The 25,499-nt window shown below is 33.8% G+C and overlaps 1 protein-coding gene across 2 annotated transcripts; it reads right to left on the bottom strand.

Annotated features, from left to right (window-relative positions):
• Window positions 1-568: 568 nt before the first annotated feature.
• Window positions 569-20,412, bottom strand: LOC127834675 (uncharacterized). Of its 2 annotated transcripts, XM_052360696.1 has the most exons (11): window positions 19,735-20,409; window positions 19,297-19,392; window positions 16,199-16,455; window positions 14,240-14,417; window positions 13,311-13,420; window positions 12,574-12,943; window positions 11,499-11,600; window positions 10,757-10,886; window positions 6,811-6,943; window positions 4,885-5,086; window positions 569-3,881 (listed from the first exon to the last, which is right to left on the bottom strand). In XM_052360696.1, the coding sequence occupies exons 1-11, from the start codon at window positions 20,186-20,188 to the stop codon at window positions 3,796-3,798; spliced, it is 2,118 nt and encodes a 705-aa protein (XP_052216656.1). In that variant the 5' UTR covers window positions 20,189-20,409; the 3' UTR covers window positions 569-3,795. The 2 variants fall into 2 exon arrangements, with proteins under 2 accessions (XP_052216656.1, XP_052216657.1); XM_052360697.1 differs by lacking the exons at window positions 569-3,881; window positions 4,885-5,086 and adding an exon at window positions 6,227-6,595 and having other exon boundaries at window positions 19,735-20,412.
• Window positions 20,413-25,499: the final 5,087 nt, after the last annotated feature.

The raw sequence follows: 25,499 nt of genomic DNA, 5'->3' as shown, positions 1-25,499 counted from the left end.
GGACCATTGCTTGTAGTGGATAGTTTCATATGTTGTTTTGATATAAAAAAAATGTGTATCACAGTATTTGTATTTCTTGATTATTATGCAAGATAATGTAATTTTGTCATTTCATACAACGGCTGTATAATTGACCAAAAATAAATGTTCCATGAACAAGTGTAAGTACATAGTCATAAGAATAGTTTTGAGTTGTTTGTCCGAGTTATGATTATAATCCACCTTTCAGGATGAACATCCTCAAAAAGAATGCTAAGGTATCATTCTTTCTTATTATTTCTTGAATGTATCGCTTAATCACAAGTTTTTCATGTAATTTAAACACATACAATAATTTATTTCATTAAAGTTGAATACCATACATGTTTTGCACATTATGTAAAGCATCAGTCCGGAAAAAACACAAGGCAATATGTTATTGTGTTCTATAAGTTAGCATTTAGGTTGATTATTATCACGATCCAAACGTAGAATTTAACATGTATTAATATACATGCATCGACACATAAGAAAATATACCGAGGTTAAATGGTAGGTTGGGTTAAATAAACGAAATACGAGGAAAACATTATTTTCATGGTTTGTAACTTTATTACATTATAAGTAAATTGTTATTGGTATATGTGTTATAAATATATATTTCAAAAATAATAACAATAATATTTGGGCTGTTTTCATAATACAGGTAATTTTTAAATTGCCTGTAGCACAATATCATCCACGGCGGTCTTTCATTTTTTTCCATGTACAGTTCGAAGAGGTGAAAAGTTCGTAGCGCAAGTAAAATCAAACAATAATGATGTAGAAAATGCAAAATAACAAATCAAGCAATTATAACACAATTTTCGTTTAGTTAACATATAGCAAAAACAATAAACGTGGCAAAAGCCAAAACCAAGATGTTTAATGTATAAGTTATTAAACTGATATTACTAATTATTACTAATTTAATACTGATGCGTTCCCACGCTAGGTGAGCATGTAAGTTTCCAACACACAACATTTCAGCGGAACTGAGTGTTCAATTACAGTGACCTTGACCTTGATTTAAGAGTTCCTAAATGCAAACCCATTCTAGCTAAGTACAAACATTTTACAACCATATCATTCGTTGATTATTTGTGTTTTTTGTTTGTTGATGTTGTGTGTGGGGGGCGGGGGTGGGGATACAGCGGGTATAGGGAAGGGAAAAATACAATATTTAAGTATTAAATTTGGATTTATATCTTTTAATGCAATAAAAAAACGTTGGTTTTAAAATGATGAACTGAAAACATGAAGATTACTTTAATTGTATAGAATTCACAGAAAAGAGGCATGTAGGTTTTCTAAGTTGTAGAAATATAATCAAATTTATTCTGAAATTCTCGTTTATTAACACACAAAAAAGAAAATAGAATAACATAGGGCCAAAAATCAGAACTAAATTTTAACAAGATGATGCATACAAACAACAAATACATTATAGTATTACCACGTTATTTATCTAAGGTGACACAATATTGAGAAATTTGTTGTAAATAATAAGGGGATAATAGGAAATATTACAGAAACATTGATGCAAGTAACTAAGGTTATTGTATTATATAACTGGCACAATATAATTCAAATGTAACTTGATATCAATTAATTCAGAAAGCTAACTGTAAATGTTTCTGTTAAAAACATCATAACATTACTTACAATATAAATTTCTAAGTACATAACTGTTTAAGAACTGAACAGAATAGACCTGAAATGTTCTTTCGGCTTAAGCATAATGCCACAATAATAACAGATACGTGAAAATTAATAATAAACAATGAAAGAGATAAAATAAAAGTAAGAACATGCAATTAAATGTTTATGCATGGATTAACTGTATGAATAATTGTGATAATGTTGGGCGTATGCGACAGCTTTTTCTGTATGTAAACAGTTAACTGAATGTTTAACATCCATAATTGATGCGAAACACAATTATGCAGTGCGATATACAAAATTGTAATGTGGAAAAAAGGATATTCTCTCATAACGTTATATACCATCAACACTAGGGTAAACTGCTTTAATACAGGAATTACCTCAACGTATCAATATAGATTGCCTGGTCTCATTCAAAAATAATAAAAAAACATTGAACAAACTCTTGTTAAAATCAGGTATACGTGTATTTCTTAACATGCCATCTTTATGACATTTTAGAACAAACGGTACTGACCTTGAATTTCATTAAGGATACAAATTTTACATATTCCGTCATGTTTCCAAATGTGTTGGTGTCTATCAATTTATAGGGAAAATGAGATAACAGTCTAAATTTTGCTATTATGTTTCAAAATTAAGAAATTTCAATTTTGTTTAATGATCTTTCAGAAAAGCATTTAAATTTCTTGAAAAGAAATAATGATGACATGTCATTTTCATGTTTTCTATTTTAAAATAAACATTTAATATATTGCCTACAATTATATTTAAAATGTTTACATTAACAAATTAATGGTATTATTACACGTAATTAAAAAAAATGTTTCTAACAAAATTCTCTGAACAATTGATGCCCATGACTTGGAATGAGGGTTATCACATGTTTCATGTAATGCTACAATATTGAACAAAATGCAGTTGGGCGATTAAAAAATAACTTCTTAGAAAGATCGACAAATATTCATCGGATATCTACTTCGGCATTTGAGTTTGTAGAAGATTTCACATTTTAAAGCCATTTGCAGAATTTTCGTTGGATTTTCCGCTTAAGTTAATCTCCACACCTCGCTTTTTAAGTTAAGAATCGAGGCAACAAAGGCAGCAAACAGATTTAACATTATTTATCAGATACAGCCAAAGATTTCGCTACAATAAGTTATGAGTTCTAAGGGCGCTATCTGATAAAGTATAAGTGGCTTGAATAAATGCGTAGCTCCTAGACATAACTATTCCTAGATAACCATAATTACTCAAGATTTAAATCAATTTTTTAAAAACACAGAGAATGCTTTAATTATTAAAATTAGTGTAAATCATACATGGATACAATATGTTATATGTAACAATCTTAGAAGATATACATGTAGAGCAATAAACATGAATTATAATTGACAACATAACAGTTCACATATTACAAGCTTCATTACGATGTTAAAATATTTAAGTACGAGTCATATTTTAGCACATAAAAAGGACTGCCTTTTATACCGTTGATGCTTAATAACATATCACATGAAGTATATGTGTCTAAATCATTTACGGATATCAATACACAATCAAATATAATCAATTGTGTATACACCATAAACAATGGTTCCCACGTCGAAAGTAAAATATTTGCTAAAAGTAACATAGACTTAACAAACAAAAAAATGTAAATGTATTTAATAAAATAGAACCTACCAATGTTATTTTCGAATACGACTTGACTTCATATACCATAAAACGCAGGATTTAGTAAAAAATGTAAAATAAACTTATCACTAAACAAATACTCTTCACACAAACCCGAGTCAGTTGTTCTGCAAAATTAAGTTATTCGTATTAAGTCTAATTGCATCTTCTTAAAGCGGATGTATTTATTACAAAACGTGTCGTCAAAATATATAATATGTATATTCAATTACATAATTGGTAAGTAATAATTAAATGTCAAGATGTCTTAAACAGTGAATTAACTCAGTAAGAAAATGCAAGCTTTAATTACTGAACAATAAAAGTAGTCTCTCTGTTGTTTTTCAGTATACACTGTACATCTATTGTCCACTAGATTTATTGCAATTAATGGCACTTTTTTATAATGCTGGTCACCTCATCTCCGCAAACATGTTATTTTCGGAAGATCACTGTTTTGGAGTCCCGAATCGCTCTCTCCAACGAGTCCATGAGGCGTATTTCTGAATTAGCGTCTGGACCTTTAACAGAGAACACATGTTAAAGGGACCTTTCCCAAATTTTGGCATGTATTGAAGCTTTCATTAAATGCTTAAAATTGATAACTGTCAACATGGGAACTAAATAGCTCGAGTAAAAACGTTATTCTTAACTGGACTCTTACCACTGACCCTTGGAGTAAAAGTCCTATACTTAAACCACTTGGCCATACGTGCATTATATTGGGACTAGTGTATTTTATACTATATTTTAGCAATCCTCGTAAGTAAAAAATATAGCGATAACAACAAAATTCACTAAATCATATAATTGTTTCGCGTTTATTACGCTTGATAATTTTGTAATCGTTTTTAAATCGTAATGAGATACATATTATTGATGATTTAGAGCAAGGTTAATGTTCAGAAATACTAATTCCTCGCAAATATAAAAACTACAACGTAAATTTGCAAATCTGAAACATTTGTTGTCAATTGTGTCAATTTATAAAAAACGTGAAAATGTCCTTTTTATATATATTCATGCATGAAGTGAGGTGCCAAACATTTATTATATTCAAAGAAAAACTACTTACATTTATAATCTGGGCTTTTTTATAATATGTGAAATGTACTCGGGGCTAAATACATCCAATACAAACAGCAATTGTAAATTTTTTATGGCAACAATTTACGTAAAATAATCACAAACTTTATCAGTATTATTCGATACAAACATTGATCCAAACACAATAACCATATTTTATATCTTTAAAATAATAATCAAAAGGCTGTTGAATTTCGTTCTAAATAAGGAAAACGTAGAAAGGACATTCAACTCGATTTATCCTGATTATAAAGTGCAATAAATCACTTATATGAAACTGAAAAACAACATCACGTAAAACCTGAAATTAAGTATAACTCATGTCCATCATAACAAATTCCAAATTGCAAGATATTACAAAAACAAATATTCGTTTCTGATTTACGTGATCCATCTTTAAGAAATAAATAACATTAATTAAATACTGTGACAACTTACCATCATCAAAGCAGATTAGAGACACTTTGTTGTCACCAAATATTTCTCGTATTGGTCCACGGGACATGATCTCGTCAAACGTTTCCTTGAACCTCGGTCCTTGTTCTTGCATTGAAGCCGAAGACATGCCAGCATATTCTTCCTCCATCATCTTGACGCATTGCATGGGTGTGCAATACTCGGCTAGGAAACACCGCTCAAACTGAAAGCAAAGCATGTGTATCAACCTGCAATAGCTGACAAAACTAAATACATCAACGCTACATAACCTTTAATAAAAGAAATTTTCCCCACTGATGCAGACTTTGTCACAAGACTAGTTGGGATTTTCAGACCAACTTATACGTTGATGATTTGACATGGTATCGCCTGTACAATGCTCGGTCAGAGTTTCAGATAACAAGTCAAGCTCATACAAAAGGAAGTTTTGTCTGTATCGGTTTAAGGCGGCGGCCCAAGTTTATCATTTTTGAGTATTAATTTTTTTAATTTCATCTCAGTATTTGGCAATTGTTTTCTTGCCTCAAAAAAGAACTATGTGCTGAAATAAGGTTTCCCTCTTGCTGGTGCAGCTGAGGTTTACATCTGATTAACCCTTTGCATGCTGGGTAATTTGTCGTCTGCTAAAATGTCGTCTGCTGAATTTCTAAAATAAGCCTTTTCTTCGTTTTTTTTCAAAGAATTCTATAAGAATAGCAAACAGTTTGGATCCTGATGACAGGCCACGTTCTGTGGCATCTCATCTGGATCCAAACTGTTTGCAAAGGCCTTCAAAATTCGGTTCCCGCACTGAAAGAGTTAATCTTCAGACCTTTGCAAGCCCTTGCTAGTTCATAATTTTAGATTTTTACTCCACATTAAATAAATAAATGTGGCATATTCAAACCCTAGGATCTTTTCTCAAAGGTCAACACCCAAATTCAATGCAAGGCATTTGTTCAGGAAATGTTGTACGATATAATCTGACACTGCATTGATTAACATACGTGCTAATTTGGCTTTATATTCCATTCTGAAAAGACTCAAAATAGTTATAAAAAAAACACGCACACACAAATATGCATACCTTAGTATTCACTTTTAACCGGTTTATGTGACATTGACTACGGGGTTAACGTAACACGATCTTGTTATCAACACATTTGGTGTACATTCTACAACATTCTTTAACAATTTACCCAATGTTACTGGTCAGACACAATTGATTGAACTACACACACACACATGAACATGGTTAACGGACGATACACGCTGTGTAGCCTCACTGAGCAGTATGACTACATACCTATATTGTCCAGTAAATACATGAATTAGGAACTTAAAACAATTTCTAATGGAATTACTATAAAAGTGATAATATGGGCATTTTTCACTGTTGAATTGAGCTGAAAAGAATTAACAGGTCAAAAGAATTAGTTAAAATGTGGTTACTGACCAGTTATCTACAACTCATCTTGCTACAAATCATTTATAAAAAAATATATTATTTTCGATATTTTACATGACTCACCCAGTCCTCTAAGCCGAAATGATCCGTAAAACAAAATTGTGTCTTTGTGTCGTATGAACGAATCTGCATGAAAACTACATTTAGACTCACATCGTACATCGAATCATTTCTGTCGTCAGTTGTCAAAACGAAAGTACGGTTGATATTCAAACGAATTATTTTTCTCTTTCCGGGATATTGTTTTAGTATGTTGATGCTGCACTAACAAATATAAGTGTATATGAAGTGAAAACACCAAAAATAAACAACAGTTGCAATATACACCTATATACTGTTAGATGCCCATAATATCACTTTAAATATAAAAGATGTTTTCAAATATAAACATCACACAGTTTAACAAGCACGTGTATATTGGTCTACGAATAACTAAAGCAAGATGAATAACTAAAGCAAGATCGACATTTTCCTATTACTATATTATTTGGATCCCTGGTGTCTGTGAATTTGAAGACGTTCAAGTTGAAAGGTCGACCAATCTGTCCACCAAATTCGTCAATAGTTGGCTCTAAATCCTCTTTCAAATGAACCACTTGACGCTTCTCAACTCTGAAATAAATCATCGAAAGGACACAACTGTACACACTATTTAAAGTTATGCAACTAAACGACCAAAATATGGTTCTAATATTTTTCCGAAAATACTTAATATTTAAGCCAGTGATTGCTAAAATAGTCTTGTAAATTAAATGTGACGGAATGATAGGCGCATACAGCATGGTCTATATCACCCCGTCCAGTTAAATGCTGAGTAAATGACTTATGATGTCCTTATTTTTCAAATAAAGGGAAATACGTTTATTTACTCGTAGTGAGTTATAGTCAAATACTTATATGGACATTAATTCCAATGCTTAACATAATCGCACAACGTTGTTTGTGAGAGACCCTCGCGTTCCATTTTTTATTAAGTATTCATTAAAAGTTAAAATTATCAAAACATTGTGTTCATGGAGTTACTACTGGACGGTCAAGGTCACTGTTTACCAGTAAATAGAGCTGAAAAGTATGTTTTTAAATCTCAGACGGGTGAAAAAAAAGTATCTTTTGCTTTGATGATTTGAGGATTAGAAGTGTAAGCATGTAGAAAAACATTTCAGAAGAAAGTGATTGTAGCATGCAGTATTCAAACGAAACAGAAATCGGTGTGAGTAAAAGCAAAACAGTGGGATGGAAACTATACACAGAAGAAAGAAGACACATTTTAAAAGTGGATCGATTTCTTCATTTCGCAATAATTACAATTTATGCAAAAAAATCACATTTATATTGAATCATGTAAACAAAAAATATTCCTAAGTCATATCGTTGTTTAAAATTGTGTACCAAATATATGAGTAAAATGACTAGATCAGACACGATGTATATACATTGAAGTGGCTTTGGCTCTGTGATAGCAGTTTGATGTTTGACCTTCCGTACGCTAGTCCCAAATGGCTTAGAATGCAAAAATGTGTTGTGTTTCGAAGATGCATAGTGCCAAAAAGCCTTAATAAATGCAAAAACTTAGTTAACGATTGCACGTATTTTTAGGCCAACGGTCACACGATGTGACATTGTGATACGAATGTTAACACAAAACGGACGAAATTCCCAAAGTGAATTGTTCAAGTAATCCTTGAACATATTTATTTTTCTAAAAAATGCATTACATTTTAACTTAAATGTACATTGTATGGTTATGTTGAAAAACAAAAGTTAAATTCATCCAGTTTTTAAAGTTATAAAACATATGATTAAGGTTATCAAATAATTTACCTTTCAACTGGCATTATGAATTAACAGTCAGTCATGTGTACTTACAAAGCAATCGGAAATTTTAAACAAGAGCACCGCCTTGCGGGTGCAGACCGCTCATCTATTTTTCTTTTTAAAGGTGTAGGTACCTATCTTAATTTCAATCACAAAGGAGGGAGGGAGGGGTGAAGTTGAGAGGGTTGTATAGTGTGGGGGTGTGGTCATGTATTACATTATCTTCCAAAAATGCAAAAAAAAAATGCAAAAAAAAAATATTTTTTTTGGAGGGGGGGGGGATTCTTGGGAGGGATGGTTGGACGGTATTTCAAAATAAAATAATAAAAATAAATATTTGTGTTTTTTAACCATGTTTGAAAAAAACAAGAGATGTGTGCGTCAGAAACACAATGCCCCCTATTGCGCCGCTTTGAATTATTTTTTTTACCTTTGACCTTAAAGGATGACCTTGACCTTGAACTTCCACGACTCAAAATGCGCAGCTTTATGAGAACGCCGCTTTGAAATATATTTTTTTACCTTGAAGGATGACCTTGACCTTAAAGGATGACCTTGAACTTCCACCACTCAAAAATGTGCAGCTTCATGATAACGCCGCTTTTAAATTATTATTTTTTACTTTTGACCTTGAAGGATGACCTTGACCTTGAAGAATGACCTTGACCTTGAACTTCCACCACTCAAAATGTGCAGCTTCATGAGAACGCCGCTTTGAAACTTTGTAAAAAAAAATACCTTTGACCTTGAAGGATGACCTTGACCTTTAAGGATGACCTTGACCTTGAACTTTCACCACTAAAAATGTGCAGTTTCATGAGAATGCCGCTTTGAATTTAAAAAAAAAAATTACCTTGAAGGATGACCTTGACCTTGAACTTCCACCACTCAAAATGTGCAGCTTCATGAGATACACATGCATGCCAAATATCAAGTTGCTATCTTCAATATTAAAAAAGTTATGGCCAATGTTAAAGTTTTCGGACGGACAGACGCCATAAATTTGACACTTGACCTTGAAGGATGACCTTGACCTTTCACCACTCAAAATTTGGAGCTCCATGAGATACACATGCATGCCAAATATCAAGTTGCTATCTTCAATAGTGAAAAAATTATGACCAATGTTAAAGTTTTTTTCGGACGGACGGACAGACTGACTGACATACTGACACACTGACGGACAGTTCACCCTATCGGGGGAATAAAATTATTTTTTTGGGGTGGGGGTGGGGGGTATAGTGTGAGGGTGTGGTGGTCATGAGAGTCAAGGTCATTCAAAGGTCAAGGTAAAATTCAACTTGCCAGGTACAGTACCCTCATGATAGCATGAAAGTATTTGAAGTTTGAAAGCAATAGCCTTGATTCTTTAGAAGTAAAGTGGATCTAAACGCAAAATGTAACCATAAATTCAAAGTTACTAAGTCAAAAAAGGGCCATAATTCCGTAAAAATGACAACCAGAGTTATGCAACTTGTCCTTAACTGTCCCTTTATGATAGTTTGCGAGTGTTCCAAGTATGAAAGCAATATCTATGATACTTTAGAGGTAAAGTGGACCAAAACACAAAACTTAACCAAATTTTCAAGTATAAAGGGCCAATAATTCCGTCAAAATGCCAGTCAGAGTTACATAACTTTGCCTGCACAATCCCCTTACGATAGTTAGTAAGTGTTGCAAGTATGAAAGCAATAGCTTTGATACTCTAGGAAAAAAATGGACCTAAACACAAAACTTAACCAAATTTTCAATTTTCTAAGTATAAAAAGGGCACATTATTCTGTCAAACTGCCAGTCAGAGTTACATATCTTTGCTTGCACAGTCCCCTTATGATAGTTAGTAAGTGTACCAAGTTTGAATGCAATAGCATTGATACTTTATGGAAAAGTGGACCTAAACGCAAAACTTAACCGGACGCCGACGCCGACGCCAAGGTGATGACAATAGCTCATAATTTTTTTTCAAAAAATAGATGAGCTATAAAAGATAACACCTATTATGAATAAGTCTTATTTAATAGTACATCTCTCGCTTGTTACGTCCTGCTTCTACTCCGTCCTACCATGTTGTAGAGTTTGCTTCTTGTGAGTTTATACGCAATTGAAACTATATTGATTTAAGTTTGACTTATGTTTGCCTTATAAAATCGGCATTTTATTTATAATACGTTTAAACTGTTTCTTTGTTTAATGACTCATAATACCCGTTTGGGTAATTTGTGCCTATTGTATTATTCAATAAACAGTCAAACTGATATAATCGAACTATTACTTACCAATATACTTTGATGGATTGACGAGTACTTTTGCATGTATACATCATGTTTGATGTGTACACTTTTGAACTAATTCATCCTTATTTAATTAAGGAATAATTATCCGCGTATTTATTAACTACATGTACATTTGTAACTAAATCATACTTTGGTGCAATATTTCGCATTTTAAATGAGTGTGCAAAACATAAGAGTTAATTCAAATTATTTTAAAACATACCAGCATGCGCACTTTCTTTATTTGCACATCACATAAGAGACGTAAGGTTGATTTACGAATACAAAGATGAAATTTTACTTCTTCGCCCTTTAATCATATTTTGTTAGCACTTACCCTTTGTTTGCTAAGTCTGTCAACCATTGGCCAGTATTACATGATTTTATCCAGACAATAACAAGTGTCTGAATACATCCGCACTCTATCTGCATCTTCTCAAGATATGCTTCGATTCTTTTTCCCAGTGCTGTAAAAACATATTATGTACATAATAAATAACAGAACAATTAGACAAATAAGTTGTGAAATTCCTCATACGATTATAATAAAACTTGACGTTATTTTGTAATTGTCTTGGAGATTTTTATTTCGTTTAACAATTTAAGGTATTATATTTTATTTAGCTTAGAAAAATATGCACAGAAACTTATTTTTTAAGTTTCAGTTCTGCCTTAAAGAGCCATAAATCTGGTGTACTGGTTTGTATCCATGCATTGAGAAATTTGTAGTAAACTATTGTAAATGTATAATCTTTTGTTGCTATGTATTTTAATTGTAATACTAAGAGATTATCTTGTATATGCACAAACATGTTTGGTGAATAACTTTGGTATAAGTGTTTGATACTCTTTAAAGCCGGTTTAAAGAACCAACAATTTCAGTTAAAGAGAAACACCGTTTAAAAATTGTTTTATTTACTGCGAGATGTTCGACAATTATATGAGCTAAATGAACAGGTCATTCTGATACCGCTTTATTTTTTATTTTATGTAGGAATGTATGGTTCTTAAACTCATTTGATTTGTTATATTCACTGTATTTGAGATTTTGTTTTGTTTTCTTAATCCGTCACACATACTGTTGGTCAAAGTTTTCATCAGGTAGTTTTGCACGTATGCCCAGGCTAAACCAGGAATCACGTCACCTGATGGAAGTGCCTTGCTAATGTCGACAGGGGCATCTAAAACAACAATCAAGTAACGGGACGTAATAAAAAACGAATGCAAACATTGATTTAATATGAATTAAGAACGCCTTCTGTAACGAACAACTTCAAAATATTTGAATTTGAAAAACGGTTTAGCTTGCAGATAAACACAAATAATTTCTGTAACACGGCTGTCCGCACAATTTGTAAATTTAATTGAATAGCAACAATGTTTATTTAATATATACAGGAATAATGAAACTCCAAAAATATTATATGTTGAAAAAGTCGTGTCTGTCAATCTTTTATTTTAGGCAAATGACCAACGGCCTATATATTACAATATCAACAATGCGACATTTAACATAACCCAGAGGGCCATTATGGGCCTTTAGCGCCCAGATGAGGTCCTTACACAAATTGCTGACGAATCTAGTTTTTTAACCACACTTGACCCTGATTCAACGTGGCCTACATAATTATTCAATATATACATTCTGGCCATGTTTCATCAAGACTGAGTCATAAATGTGACCCTTCAGAGGGAACCAGTTTTTTATAACTTTGGTCTGATTTTTTTTAACGCATATGGACCAGATTCAAACTAGTACCTAGATATTGGCAAGATACAATCTGATGAAACTTTGGCCATAATTGTGTCCCTAGAATTTGTTACAATGTTTGTCTTCAAGACTTGACCTAGTGACCTAGTTTTTTATGCACATGACCCAGATTAACTAACAGCCAAGATTTTTCCTAGTGACATTTTACCAGTTATTTTCAACGAACGTAACCCAGTTTTGATCTCAGTCAAGAAAATGCCAACATAAACATTTTGACAAAATTCATCAAGTCAGTCAATATGTTTTTCTAGAGCGGTAACAAGTTTTTTTGATGCCGCCTCCTTTGAAGAATATTTGTACAGTCCACAGAGAATGTGTAAACAGCTAGTACTTCAACATGTTTTCTTTGTTGAGCATAACATTGAATAACAAGGCAATTTTACCTGAAACTGTTCTCAGAATTCCGTTCAGGTATAATTTGTCCTCAGTCATTCCGAAGAAGCGGACCCATTTTATACAGTGTGGAACATCAGATATTTGTAGGCCATTTAATACAAGCATAACTTGCAACTTGCATTTGTCAACACTGGTTTGTATGTCGGTCATGACGTTGAATGAGAAAAGGCCATCTTCTTGCGCAGCTTTTGAAAGGACACATATGACCCAGCCTTCATGTGTTTCCGGACTGCTGAGTACACTTTCGCCATGCAATGAGGTAAACGTTTGAATTTGGTTCTCTTCCAGCAATCTTGCAATGTCTTTTCCCACCTTTTGATCAGATTCTGATTCGAAATATCTAAGGTACACTCTTCTCTGTTTAAAGGGAAAGATGCACATAATGATAAATTAACCTGCAACCTTTAACCTCATAGTTTTTGGATGATGTATAATTTATCTTACAAGATAACCGAAATGGTCAAGAGTTGAAACGCCATGCCAAAAGCTTGCCGATCATCTGATACCAACACTAGAAATACCTCCTCTTAATTCATGGTACATAACCATGTTTGTGTTGGTTGGATAGAATGAAATATATAGTGTTAACTGGTCAAATGCTATCCGTGAATCCATTAAATGTTGCATTCTGAAAACATAGTTTCAGTAACTTGAATTTGCATTATTTGTTTAGATTATGTCGAAAATTGTTATTAATATGTATAACAGACTTAACTATGAGTACCTGTTGTTCATCAGGTCGGATGGTTGCTTTCTGCAAATCCAAGACTTCCTCATTAGCCGTGCCTAATGTCTTTGCGGCATCAAACAATGCACGGGGAATGTCTGCTTCATCTATAAAAAAGCATTAACATTTTGGTCGTCTAAAATAATGCATCAAACATATGCTGTCTAAAACAATGCATTTGCACATGTGGCATCTAAAATAATTAATTTACACCTATGCTGTGTAAAATTATGCATTTACATTTGCGAAGTTCTATATTAATGCATAAACATGTGTGCCTTCTAAAATAATGCATTTACACTTGTGCCGTCTAAAACGGAATTGACACATGTGCCGTGTAAAATAATGAATTTACACAGTCACACTCACGTGCCTTCTAAAATAATGCATTTGCACATATGCTGTCTAAAATAATGCATCTACACATGTGTATTAAAAAGACATTATTGGATTGTATTCACAATGAGTTACCAATACAATAAAATGTGTACATAGGTTATGGTTTACCAGACAGTATAACTAATTATTATTAATTAAGCCATCTCGCGTGTTAGTGGGTTCAGAGAAATCACCTTTTTTTTAAACAAACATAACATGAAAGCGTCCATCAAATGTCATAAAATTGATTTGGCAAGGCATTACAGAAGTCCGTATAAATGTTGTTTTTTGCATAAGCATGCAAATGGTGTTAAATCTCTGATCCAAAACACAAGGTATGAGGTTAGATTGGGAATGTTACCAGGCATATAAAGATTGTACATTCATTAAGTTTAAGCTTTTCATCTTCATGGTCGAAACTTTGTTATGACGTGTATAAGCCAAACAAAAACATTTCATGTTAACCAAAATTTTGAAATAGTCCATGTATAGTTAGTTGTATAACAATTTCAGTATTATTATACAATTTAATGCTAATTAATTAATACCTTTGCAGGAGACTAATTTCACCGTGTCATTCCACCCTTTGAGGTCCAATATCTGCTGGTATAGCAGATGAAATCTCTGCTTCTCTAGGCCAACGTCTATCTTGCCGAGATGCTTCTGTGCGAGTTGAGAGATGGCCGTCAAAACTGTTGGCACTTGGGCACAGATGTAGAACTCTTCCTGAAATAAACAACAATATGTATGCATGTGGTAGATTTTGTGTAAAGTATTTGGTTGTTGTAATAGCAGCTCATTTCTTAAGTTAGGACTAGGTATTGTTGAACTAATTCAACCAAGTACGCATTTCTATTAATTTATGTTCATTTATGCTCACCATCCTGATACTTTTAAACTCTTTCATGTGTATAAATACACTATTTCATGTGTGTCCAATATTAATTTTCGGTTTTGTTCCCAAAGGAATTCCAAAGCTAGGCCTTCATATTAGCTGCCAACAATAATTCAGTGCAAAAAATCTTCATCTTAACATTGTGTATTCAGCAGAAACTGTATTTCTATTTTTGTGACAATATCCTTAACCTTTACCGATCGATATGCCCATAATACAAACTTAAGCTTTGCAAACTTGCAAACTTGCCAAATCTCAAGTTAAAGCTGGGTCATTCTATGCAAACTTAAGTAATCGCTCGGAAACCATCTGTTTGACGCAGCCCTACCCAACACAAGCTCACCTGCACCCCAAACCCCAATTGTGTTGAGTTTAGTCTCTGTCATGTAAACTTTTTGCGGGATTACCTCCCTTGAACTTAATTCTGCCATTAATTATTTCTTTTCGTTTGTGTCAGTCAAAGCATCTCCAGAGACACTTTTTATACGCCCGTTTTAAAAAAACGGGATGTATTATAGTTTCACCTTGGCGGCGGGCGGGCGCTCGGCGTCCACAGCAGTTTCCGCTCTCTAATTCAAATAGTTTCAATCCAATCTTCACCAAACTTGGTCAGAAGTTTTATCTAGACAATATCTAGGTCAAGTTCGAATATGGGTTATGCCGGGTCAAAAACTAGGTCACAGGGTCACTTAGTGCATTTCAAGCATTTACCATGGTTTCTGCTCTCTAAGTGAAGTAGTTTTTATTCGATCTTTACCAAACTTGGTCAGATGTTGTATCTGGACAATATCTAGGTCGAGTTTGAATATGGGTCATGCCGGGTCAAAAACTAGGTCACGGGGTCACTTAGTGCATTTCAAGCATTTAGCATGGTGTCTGCTCTGTAATAGAAGTAGTTTTCATCCGATAATCACCATACTTGGTCAGAAGTTGTATCTAGACAATATCTAGGTCAAGTTCGAATATGGATCATGCAGGGTCAAAAACTAGGTCACGGGGTCACTTAGTGCATTTCAAGCATTTAGCATGGTGTTCACTCTCTAATTGAAGTAGTTTTCATCTTCATCTAATCTTCACCAAATTTGGTCAGAAGTTGTGTCTAGACAATATCTAGGTCAAGTTCAAATACGGGTCATGCCAGGTCAAAAACTAGATCACTAGGTCACTTAGTGCATTTCAAGCATTTAGCATGGTGTCCGCTCTCTAATTGAAGTAGTTTTCATCTGATCTTCACCAAATTTGGTCAGAAGTTGTGTCTAGATGATATGTAGGTCAAGTTCAAATATGGGTCATGGTAAAGTTATCAAGTTGTCCAAAACCTTCAAACGGGTGTATCTTTTGACAGTTTGGCACTCTTGTTCTCTTCTATCCTAATCTAATTACAAGAATCTTCAACTTTGGAATCTAATTAAAATAACAATGCACACCCAATCCCAAATATCTATCTTATAGGCAAAACCTAACGATGTGGTAACACTTGTGTTTTGTTATCATGTAAATTTTAACTTAATGCTATCTGACATTTAAATAAAATTGACTTGGCAGTCATTGATTTAATTTTACTGGTTGATATTGTGTGACAATTTAACAATTTAGATAAGCAAATATTTACATTTTCACTTTTTATTTTGTAGATTGTCACTTTGTAAGTTCTTGTCTTTCCAGCATGTTCCCTTTGAAATGCAATTTCATCCACTGTTGTGCCTTCCTTTAATGCTTTTGAAATACAAATGGATGCGGATTCATTTCCTGTTAGCAGGCCGGATGGAACTTCACAAGTTTCAGGTATGACCAGAAGGAATCTATCGACCAAACGTTTCTTTTCATGTTCATATTCTTTGCATTTCTGTGCAAGACGTTTTTGCAGCTCTGAAATTTTTTAAATAAGCCCGAGTTGCAATACAAAACAGCTAAACGGTTCGATAGCATACAGTTTGCATGTCATTTTCAGCCATCCACAGCTGACTATATTAACAAAAGTTTATTGAGGAAAAATAAAGCAAAGTATATTCCAGTTTTGATGGCATGATTTTTGCTTGCAATTTCTTGTAAAAACAAGGATATCAGTAAAACTGATGGATGCTCCCCAATGATGCTTTGTCGATATATGGGTTAAGCGTGTGGAAAAAAAGTGTGACCTTGAGAAAATCTATTATTAGCCTCAGTGACCTTGACCCTAGTGACCTCAAACCTCATCAAAAGGTAGAGGTCCATGCAAGGTACCTACATGCCACATATATAAGAGATTGGTCAAATATTGAAGGCGCTTTGAGAATCTGTAACCAAAGTGTGACCTTGAAAAAATCTATTATTAGTCTTGGTGACCTTCACCCCAGTGACTACAAATCTCATCAAAAGGTAGGGATCCATGCAAGGTACCTAAATGCCAAATATGTAAGAGGGCGGTAAAGTATTGAAGGCGCTATGAGAAACTGTAACAAAAGTGTGGCCTTGACCTTGACCTTGAATCCAGTGACCTCAAAACTAATAAAAGGAAGAGGTCCATGCAAGGTACCTACATGCCAAATATGTAAGAGATCGGTAAAATATGGAAGGCGCTATGAGAAACTGTAACAAAAGTGTGACGGAAAATCTTTTATTAGCCTCGGTGACCTTGACCCCAGTGACATCAAACCGCATCAAAAGGTAGAGGTCCATGCAAAGTACTTACATGCCAAATATGTAAGAGATCGGTAAAATAGTGCAGGCGCTATGAGAAACTGTAAAAAAAGTGTGATGGAAGGAAAAACGGAAGTACAAACTGCCAACTATATGCTCCCCATATATATATATATATATATATATATATATATATATATATATATATATATATATATATATATATATATATATATATATATATATATATTCACACATATGGCCAGTTACGGGGTCTCTGATTTAGAAATAGGTTATGGGGTTCCCACTTTAAATACATGTATCTCCATACCCTTTTTTATCCGATATAAACACGAATTAAGGTATATAGGGGTACCTACTATTATTATTGTATATAAATACGTCATTTATTTAACGTCTTATACAAGGAAATATATAGCGAACTTATTTGCGAGGTATATACAATTTCAATTTCAGACCTGATTGTGGTTTTCGATTTAAGACCTTATTGTGAGATTTGATTGCATTACCTCCCCTACACCCCCCTCATAGTAATTAGAGCCTAGAATGCGGGGTTGTATATAGACCCCGTTTTTTATATTGACCTCGTAAGTACAGTCTGAAAACTACCGAGACCGCGTAACTGGCACTATATATTGGTATAAATGGGGAGCATAAAAAGTTGATGGTACTTAATGTCATATAATAACGGTGAATAATTAATTAACATGAAATTAAGTATTATTGAATGTTAAGGCATAACAGGTCACCTAAAATTTGAGCTAATATATATCAAAATATTTTATTCTGCTTCAGGGGTTGTTTTTTTAGACATAGAGGAAGACGCTGGACGCTGGGTAAAAGGGGAAAATAGAGGGCGAAAGAGAATATTTGGGGGAAAAAAAAACTGTTTTAATCAATGTCTATAACTCATCTACTCTGATATCAGGGGGTTTTCACCACTGTCTGTGTCTCAGGAAAATGGAGGCATTCCCAAAGCAAATAAAACGGCCCCATTCGCAATCGAATCTAGATGAAATTTTTCCAAATTACAATAAAGAAGTTTTCTGTCAAAATCATTAAAAAAACGTTACTCTCTCATTATTACATTTGTACATGTTTGCACTATATTCATTGTTTTTTTGCATAATTTAGTACGTTTGACAATATTAAATTGAAATAGAATTGAGATATTATAATCATCAGACACATCTTTCTATAAAAAATATAAAAATAATAATATTTTTTTTAGGGGGAATTTTTTGTCAGGAAAGGGGAAAAAACCAGTCTAGTTTGGTGGGGGAAGACGCCGATATGCAGCGTCTGTTATATATGAAAAAAAAAACTGTCCTTTGACATATTGCTTTTATATTGTGCATACTTCTTTACTTACATGACCCCAATCTATAAACAAGAGCAGACAACTGCATTTTGACAGAGTTATGGCCCCTTTCATACTTAAAATAAGCATTTTATTGATAAATCTATATTAAAGTTTGCGTACCACCTCAAATATGTTCTATGTCCTTTAACATATTGCTTTCATATTTTGCATACTTCTTTACCAACATGATCCCAATCTTAAACAAGAGCAGACAACTATATCAAGCATTTTGACAGAATTATGGCCCCTTTTATACTTAGATAATTGAACATTTTGCTTAAATTGCCATAACTTCTTTATTTATGATCACATTTGAATCATACTTTGACAAAACAACACTTACGTGACATACCACAATGCACTCCACCCAAACCATCCCCCATGCCCCACCCCAGAATCCCCCCCCCCCCAAAAAAAAAATCCTTATTTTTGAAAGATCATCTATTAAATGACCACACACCCACATTATACCCCCCCCCCCTCCTCTTTATGATGGCTTACATTATACTGTCAAGCACTTGAATAGTTGAGCGCGCTGTCCTCTGACAGCTCTTGTTATTAATACAATTTGATAAAGATGGGTTTTTAATTTACACATATATGAATTATTCAATAAAGTAAAGAATTATGAAAAGTAAACACATAATGATAAGTCAGCTACATTTTGGGCTAATACATACTTATAAGTTATAAGAAAGTATGAATACCTTCTACCAAATATCCCATGAAGCCTGAAATATGAGAGTAGACCAACCCATGGTGTAAGTTGCCCACTGGCAAATCTTCCGCCAAATATTTGGAAGCTTTAAAATACAAGTAAAACAATTTATAAACAAATATATCAATATGACATGTAATTTGTTGTAGCTAGTTAACAGAATGCCAACAGATTTGTTAAGAGTGCTGAAGTTTAAAGTGACAGTGTTTCTCCAATTCAAGGAATACATGTTTTTAATTATGGTAAGTTCAAAGCTAAAAGCAGTTCATCTACATGATTCCACGGAAAAGCAAAATGTTTTAAACATGAGCAGTTAATGACAAAACTTGTTTAAATATGAAAATTATGATGATTCAATTAAAACGATGTTACTATAATAAATAAATACGTGATGGTATTGTTTACATAAAAATGCTATATATTTTACATTTCAGTCTTGATAGAAGTGAATCAAATCCACTTTCTTTGTCCAAGTCGACAAAAACACTGGGTGTCAAGGCTAGAAGACCCCTTTTCAAAGACTCGCTTGTTAGGGATTTTCCTTTGTATCCAATAAATATAGGCATGCATGTTTGAAGAGAAACCTTTTCTAAAGCTGCCACGACTGCGAAAGTTATCAAACCTGTCTCTTCAGTTATTTTTGTTATCAGAAAAACGACTCTTTGGTTCTGATTTACGGGGGTGAACGGATTTACGGAGCCGTGAAGTTGTTGTAGAAGATGTTTTCCTGGCTCATTCGTTTGGCTGTATATCTTACACGTACAGTTGTTGCTATTGAGATAAATCTGCAGTTGCTTTGCTTCATCAATATCGCAATTCTCGTGATATACAAAAACCAGCAGGTTTTCCTCAATCGGCATTTCGTTCTCCTCAACAGACATTTTAAGTTAACAGTTAAATACTTTGGATTTAGATAACTTGCGATAACTGAATGGCTTATGGCTTATGGAAATATTGTCAATAACAGTTTAATTTTATTTGTTCTTAAATATTTCAAGAAATCCACGTTGTGCATTCCGTCAATATTTAACAATGTTTAAATAAAAATTAAAGAGATTTCTGGTACATTCAAAACGAAAGTAAGATTCTGGGTTTTCCGTTACTCTCGATCGATTAGTCATTTCGTATACCGCACTGTTTCGAGCTACACGCCACTAATATCAGACAACAGGGTATGTAAATACTGGTTCCCTGTTACAACTCCTGTTATTTTGTAAAATGTGTATGTAACTGCATGGTCCATGATGACCATTACTTAAAAAATAAAGTTCATAATGTAGTATATAGATTAAAGATGCAATAACCCGAGCCGACAATCACCAAGCGAGCAGTACGAGTATAATGCTCATTGGCACATCGACGGCTCGGGTACTACTAAAAAGTATCCCTGGTACAATGTATATATATCGTATACTTAAGAGTACCCGGGGTACTTTAAACAAAGACCTAGAATATTTATTCTATGTCTTTGCTTTAAAGTAGTACCCGAGCCAAAAATTACCAATGGAGCATAGCTAATAAAAAAACGATTATATTATTGTTGGTTTTATGTAAGTAGACAGACGCTTCATTGTTTAAAAGATAGTTGTGTTAGATCTAATCAGAGGCGTAGCGAGAGGGCACTTTGCCCTGGGCGCCAACATAAGGGGGGCGCCCGAAGAAGACTCGTTGTATTCGTGTTGGACTTAGAATTTTAAGGTCCTCGCCTCTCAAAATTTGGAATTACGAGGCCATAATGAAAGTTTGACAGATGAAGATGCAACAAATGCTTGAAATTGTCTGTCTCTTGTAAAACTCGTTACTCAGTTCGACCCAGTTTTGGAATACCACCTAAAGCATGCAACATAAATCCAACGTCAGTCTCCTCCTTTCTCCTACCTTTCACCAGAAATCCAAAATGAATTTGTCAGCATTCTAGCATTTACTGTCAGGAATCAATTGTTGAATGATATCAGAAAAAAACACAAATATTATTGTATTTTACTGGACTCAACTCCCGATCTCGGACACAGAGAGCAGTGGTCTGAAGTAATCCGGTTTGTCGATGTCGATTTTGTGAGCAAGAAAGTCACGATAAAAGAGTCATTCCTGGTATATATTGAGATTCATACAAAAGATGCAGCTTCTTTAGAAAGAGTCATCGTTACGAAACTGGAATTTGACAGTTTACCTCTTGATGATTGTAGATCGCAATGTTACGATAATGCAGCGGTGATGACTGGTCAAATATCTGGTCTTCAACAAAGAATATGTGCAAGAAATCCACGGGCAGTGTTCGTTAATTCTGACAATCATAGTTTGAACTTGACCGGAGTTCATTCAGCCAAACAAGATGCACTCGTCGTAACTTTTTTCGATACAGTTGAAAGTATTTTTTTCTCGTTCTACGCTTTGTTGGGAAGAACTTAAGAACGTTATTATGATCATTGTTAAGCGGGAATATAAAACCCGATGGAGTGCGAGATTTGACGCTGTTAAAGCAATCTTTGTGGGATTTAGGGAACTAGTAGAATTGCTTGAGAGACTATCCGAAGATTTAAATTAGTCAACTGATACAAGAACGGATGCAGAAATGTTGCTTGCGAATGTTCTGGAATTCAATTTCCTCGTGCTTATCTATTTCTGGCACGACATTCTATGACGAATTGATCGGGTTCAAAAACGTCTTCAGGACCCTACCATGAATTTGGATGCATTCTCTGATCTTGAAGCACTTGAAGCACAAAATAATTCAAAGCGCGATGGTTTGTGCGAAAGCGCCCTTAACAGTGCCAAGAATAGGTGCGAAGAATGGGGAATTGAAATTCAAAGACGGACCAAAAAAAGGAGGCGGATGCCTCGAGAATTGGCACGGGATGCCGGGCTTTCTGAAGAAGAGGAGATTGCGCGCGTAATGAAGAGTGTTTTGGATTTTAACAAGATTCAATTGCCTCAAAGACTTGAACTCAAAGTTTGGATTTTTACTGGATGTTCACAATCTTGTAAAAAGCGAGGATTTGAAATTTCTTCGCCAAAATTGCTTCGCTTTAGCCAATTTTTATGACAATGATATTCAATGCGAAGAACTGTTTAACGAGATTCAGGACTGTAAAATGTTACTAACTACAAGTGGTGATTCTTTACCATCAACACCTTTGGAACTTATTTCTTTCATTGTGCCGTATGGTTATGATGTCTTTCCCAATTTGCGTATTGCTCTGCAAATTCTTATAACAATCGCGGTGTCAATAGCCAGTTGCGAGCGTTCCTTCAGCAAGCTGAAGCTCATTCTCTCATACCTAAGGGCATCAATGTGACAAGATCGTCTCTGTGATCTCGCACTTCTCAGTATAGAGAAGGAAATGGTAGAAAAAATAGATCTGGTTGATGTTATCATTGACAAGTTTGCGGGCATGAAGGCTTAACAATAAATATTAGTATTAAGAATTTTTGGAATGGGCGCATTGGGTGGCTGTTGATAAAGACTAACCGGAAAAATTATATTGTCTCCAATTGGTCTTCCTTTTCTGTCTTTTAGCTCACCTGAGCACAACATGCTCATGGTTAGCTTTTGTGATCGCCTTTTGTCCGTCGTGCGACGTTCGTTGTCATCATTTGCCTTGTTTGGTGATAGTGGTATAATGTAATATTGCGTATCGACCTGTGTGCTCTTATTTTTCAATGAGACCAAATACTGTACTCCAATGTTTCACAGGGAGAAAGGGCGCACAATTTATACATTGTCCCCGGGCGCCGAATAATGTCGCTACGCCCCTGGATCTAATGGATGTTTTACCAACTAAACATAATTTACACTCTTACGTTCAGTCGTTTGAGATATTTACGGCATCCAGTTGAACACTTATAAATTCGTATGAAATGCTATATTCCAGATCCGATGCTATATTCCAGATCCGATATTATTATTGTTTGACTCACATAAAAGGAACCTAAATAAATGATTACCGATAATCGCACAGTTATTTTAGTATTGTTATCGTCTGTGTTTTTTAGGTAAGTCTTTGAGCATAAAACGTTATTCTTGTCATATTCATAACATACTTTTTAAACAAATAACTCAATTTATGTTATTGCATTTTTCGTTTATTTGATAGTTTTATACGGATTTTTTTTTTAATGTGAGGTAAAATTTTGTGTTTAAATCGCACTTTACCAATTGTTGTACATTAATCAGTAAATTATAGTCTTTGTCTGAATTTATGTTGGATGGTTTTGCAAACGAAAATTATTTAATATTGAATGTGTATTGTTGTTCTTTATCTTTTAAATTCATATAAATCAAAGTAAGGTTTAGACTTCAGGTTAGGTGTTACTAGGTATATTACAATCACTTCAGTATTTAATGCATCACATCTTTTCACAATCGACAATTTGACGTCAATGAGTCGTCAATTAGTGATTTGCTTGTTGTGCTGAAAATTGGTACTTTCTCACACCCAACAATCATCAGAATGAAACTATAAAAGAGGGATACAACTTAAAAGGGTATTATTGAATTGGAATATAACACAGAAAAATATTGCAAAACATTCACAGTCAGTGCTCCATAACCTATTTTTCGTTTTTAATCAGTTAGGACTAAGCACTTAAGAAAAATGTAACTTATTTGATAGTCTTGTAGGTACAAAATTAACATATTCAGCGGAAATATGGGGTTTAAAACAAAGTAACGATATAGAACTAGTACACCGAAAATTTCTCAGGAAAATCCTTACAGTCAGAAAATAAACAAATTTAGATGGTCTATATTGAGAATTAGGAAGGTACCCTATGGTTATAAAACAAAAACTAAAAGTACTTAAATACTTGATAAAACAATAAACCTGAATTATGTCGTCAAAATCCACTGAAGTAATAAACAATTTATCGAAGTACATAAATTATGTTATGCAACAAGATCACGAACTGTTTTTACTTCGAATGCACCCTAAGTCAATAGCACATTATTGTCTCTTACATCATGTATAAGAAGATGTTTACAGCACGCTATACAAAATGTATATATTTATGATAAAGCCGTCATTGATATGTGTAACTTATACATATTTTTCTTAAGATCATATTGCCTTTAACGCTAAAGAAATTGAGCTCTAATCGATATGTGTAATGAACTATTTGTAACTCATTTTATATCAATACTGCAACATTTTGTCTCCATAAATATTGCTTTAATTTATCTTAATTTTTCTTCATTTAAATACTAACCTTACAAAGAACGTTTAAGACTATTTTGGACCAATATATAAAGCTGTATACGTATATTATTTCACACAAGATTATATACTGTTAAAATGATTAAAGTTAGAAGTCACCTACATGCAAATAAATGCTGTTGTTATTGTTGTAAATAAATATAATATGTACTATGCAAATTATGTTTGCACGGCACTTACATTTCTGTTAATCTCTCTCACATTAATGTTTATAATATGTCATGTTCCTTTCACTTTTCACGCTATAATTATATTGTTGGCTATAAGTATGCATTGTGCTATTTTATGTCAGGATAAAGATATGTTATGTATATGTAAATAAATTCATGAAATAAACCTTGTGTGAATTTACTTTTTTCGTTCAGATTTAGGTAGAGTTATGCCGGATATTACTTAGATAGCTGCCGTATATTGAAGACCGGTTCTAAGTTCTCCCCATATGTGAACAACTGCAAATTTCTTCCGAAGCTCAGAAAGAAATTGGCATCTATGTTGATACTAATGGCAACATGTGTGTAACTGGTGGCATTGTTGACAGTGTCTCCATAATAACTTCTCTGCTTGCGTTTATGCAGTGGCTTGCAAAGTTTCATGGAGCCATTTTGCTGCTCATTATGGGTGCAGGTTTGATTTTCCGGTTTTGGATAGTGCATTGCTTAACGCCCACTGTTTGGAAAAGGTTTTTGATTATGTAAGCAGTTGTGTGGACTCTTTGCCAGTTTTGAAGAAATTGTATCATGGACAGTCAGAGAAGATTTTGTGGAAAATGTTCTCCAGGCAACCTTATAATCCCACGATGCCTTTGCTGATGTTGAAGCATTTGGATCTATACTGAAACAAGAAATATCTTTTAAAAGATATACGGCGTTGATATTTTAATGTTTGCGACCAGTGAAAGGAGATGGAATGAAGCGACCATGTATTTTAATGAAGGTAGGGATTGATAATAAGATAATATATTTGGATGTATTAACAAATA

This window comes from Dreissena polymorpha, chromosome 6, assembly GCF_020536995.1.
Source record: "Dreissena polymorpha isolate Duluth1 chromosome 6, UMN_Dpol_1.0, whole genome shotgun sequence".
NCBI classification, from domain to species: Eukaryota; Metazoa; Mollusca; class Bivalvia; order Myida; family Dreissenidae; genus Dreissena; species Dreissena polymorpha.
Note: the sequence above shows the minus strand (reverse complement) of the source record. Positions and strands in the feature narration are given on the sequence as shown.